Source organism: Cynara cardunculus (genome assembly GCF_001531365.2).
Source record: "Cynara cardunculus var. scolymus isolate 2C chromosome LG 1, CcrdV1, whole genome shotgun sequence".
NCBI lineage: Eukaryota > Viridiplantae > Streptophyta > Magnoliopsida > Asterales > Asteraceae > Cynara > Cynara cardunculus.
In genome coordinates this window covers 30,586,815-30,588,689 of record NC_037528.1, presented here as the reverse complement: position 1 = coordinate 30,588,689, position 1,875 = coordinate 30,586,815, and the positions used below count along the sequence as shown (strand labels likewise).

Sequence of the window (1,875 nt, the reverse complement as noted above, 5' to 3'; positions counted from 1 at the left end):
GTGATACTGATAGAAGACTGGGATGATGATCCTAGTGATCACCCTTTATTATGACTGTTCCTTTGCCTGGAAGCTCTATTTTCACTCTCTTTTGGTTGCACAAAATGGATGCCTGGTTACTGGCTAACCAGTTCATCCCCACTACTACATCAAATTTCTTCATTGGCATAGGGAACAAACGGATGGGTAGCTTACAACCTTCAATAATGATGGCATAATCTTGGTATACAGAAGCTATAGTTTCTTGAATGTTTGCAGTCTCAACTATCAGCTTTTTATCAAGTAATATTGGGATCATGCAGGCACTTTTAGCAAATAAAGGAGATACAAATGAAAAATTTGCACCTGAATCAAAAAGCACCTTAGCACATACTGAGTTGATTGAGAAAGTACCTGTTACCAWATCTGGTGCAGCTTCTRCCTCAKTTTYAGTCATTTGGAAGGATCTGCCTTGAGCTTTAMCGAATCCTCCTCTATTAACACCAGGCCTTCCTCTGTTGTTTGGAGCATTGTTTCCCAAAGTTAGTTGTGGTGGTTTTAGCTGTGGACACTTGTCTTTAACATGGTCTGGTGAATTACAATGGAAACACCTTCTGATCTGCCTACAGTAGGTTGAGGTGTGCCCAATTTCTCCACAGTTAAAACATTTCAATGGTTCAAGTCTACAACTACCTTGATGAACCTGTTTGCATCTTGGGCAGGCTCTCTCCATCTGCTTCTGCATTGGTTTCTTATAGAATTGAGCAGCCTTTGATCCTCTGTAGCCAGTTAAGGATCCCTCCCATTTCCTCTTTTCTACAACCTTCCCTTCCTCACTCCTATTCTTATTCCTTTCAGTAATCTCTGCAGCATCAACTGCTACAGGAAAAGTGGTAGGATTCATAGCAATCACCAATTCTCTTATTGAGGGCTTAAGTCCCCAAATATATCTCTCCACTTTCCTTGCTTCAGTAGCAATATAATGTTCAACAAACCTGGAGAATTCAATAAACCTTTCTGTGTAGGCTCTGACTGCCCCAAAGCCCTGCTCCAGCTTGAGGAAATCTTCCTTCATTTGCTTGATTGCTGTTTTAGGACACAATTGCTATTTAAATCTATTCACAAACTCTGTCCAGGATAGGTTTTGCAGCATATCTGGTCTGGCCAAAGACTCCACTTCCCACCAGAACACAGCATTAGACTTCAACATAGCAACAGCAAATCTGACTTTATCAGCCTCTGAACATCTAATAGTGTTGAAGACAGATTCAATTTCCTTCATCCAACGTAATGCTTTTATTGGGTCCCTTTCTCTAGAAAAAGTTGGGGGTTTGCAGGTGAGAAACATCTTTATATCCCCTTCTCTAACATGAGATGTTGCTGGCACAGCAGGAATTTCCTCCACCCTTTCTATTTCTAATCTGGCAGGCATTCTTAAAATGGAAGTCAAGGTTTCCCTTAGCTTCCCAATCTCTTCAGCCAACATACCCCKGGTCACAACCTCTTCTTCAGGCACAAATTTTGGATTGTTACCTCTAGAAATAGATTTTGCCTGTTCAAAAGGAAACTCTATCTGGTTGTTGCTTTCTCTGGCTTAACTTCTGCCACTTCCTCTGCCTCTACCTCTGCCCCTCTTCTACTTCTGCCTCTACTTTCTAAGGCATTGATAGGGATCCCTATACGAGAATCCTCTGTTTYACCGGGGTTAGGCTGAGCTAGTCTTTCAGATCTCTTTGAGTGGCTAGTCATCTGCAAGTTCCATAATTAGATAACACATTTTCACATTCCCAAATATAATAGAGTACTCAAGTTCAAATATGCACCTGTAAATTCAAAGTTACATTGGCTAGATGTAACCCAAAAATACCATACATATTGAGCCCTTAACTTATTATA

The 1,875-nt window shown here is 40.8% G+C and overlaps 1 protein-coding gene across 1 annotated transcript; it reads right to left on the bottom strand.

The window, feature by feature from the left end:
* Positions 1 to 31: 31 nt before the first annotated feature.
* Positions 32 to 1,054, bottom strand: LOC112500814. Its single transcript, XM_025104439.1, has one exon. The coding sequence runs from the start codon at positions 1,052 to 1,054 to the stop codon at positions 32 to 34; it is 1,023 nt and encodes a 340-aa protein (XP_024960207.1).
* Positions 1,055 to 1,875: the final 821 nt, after the last annotated feature.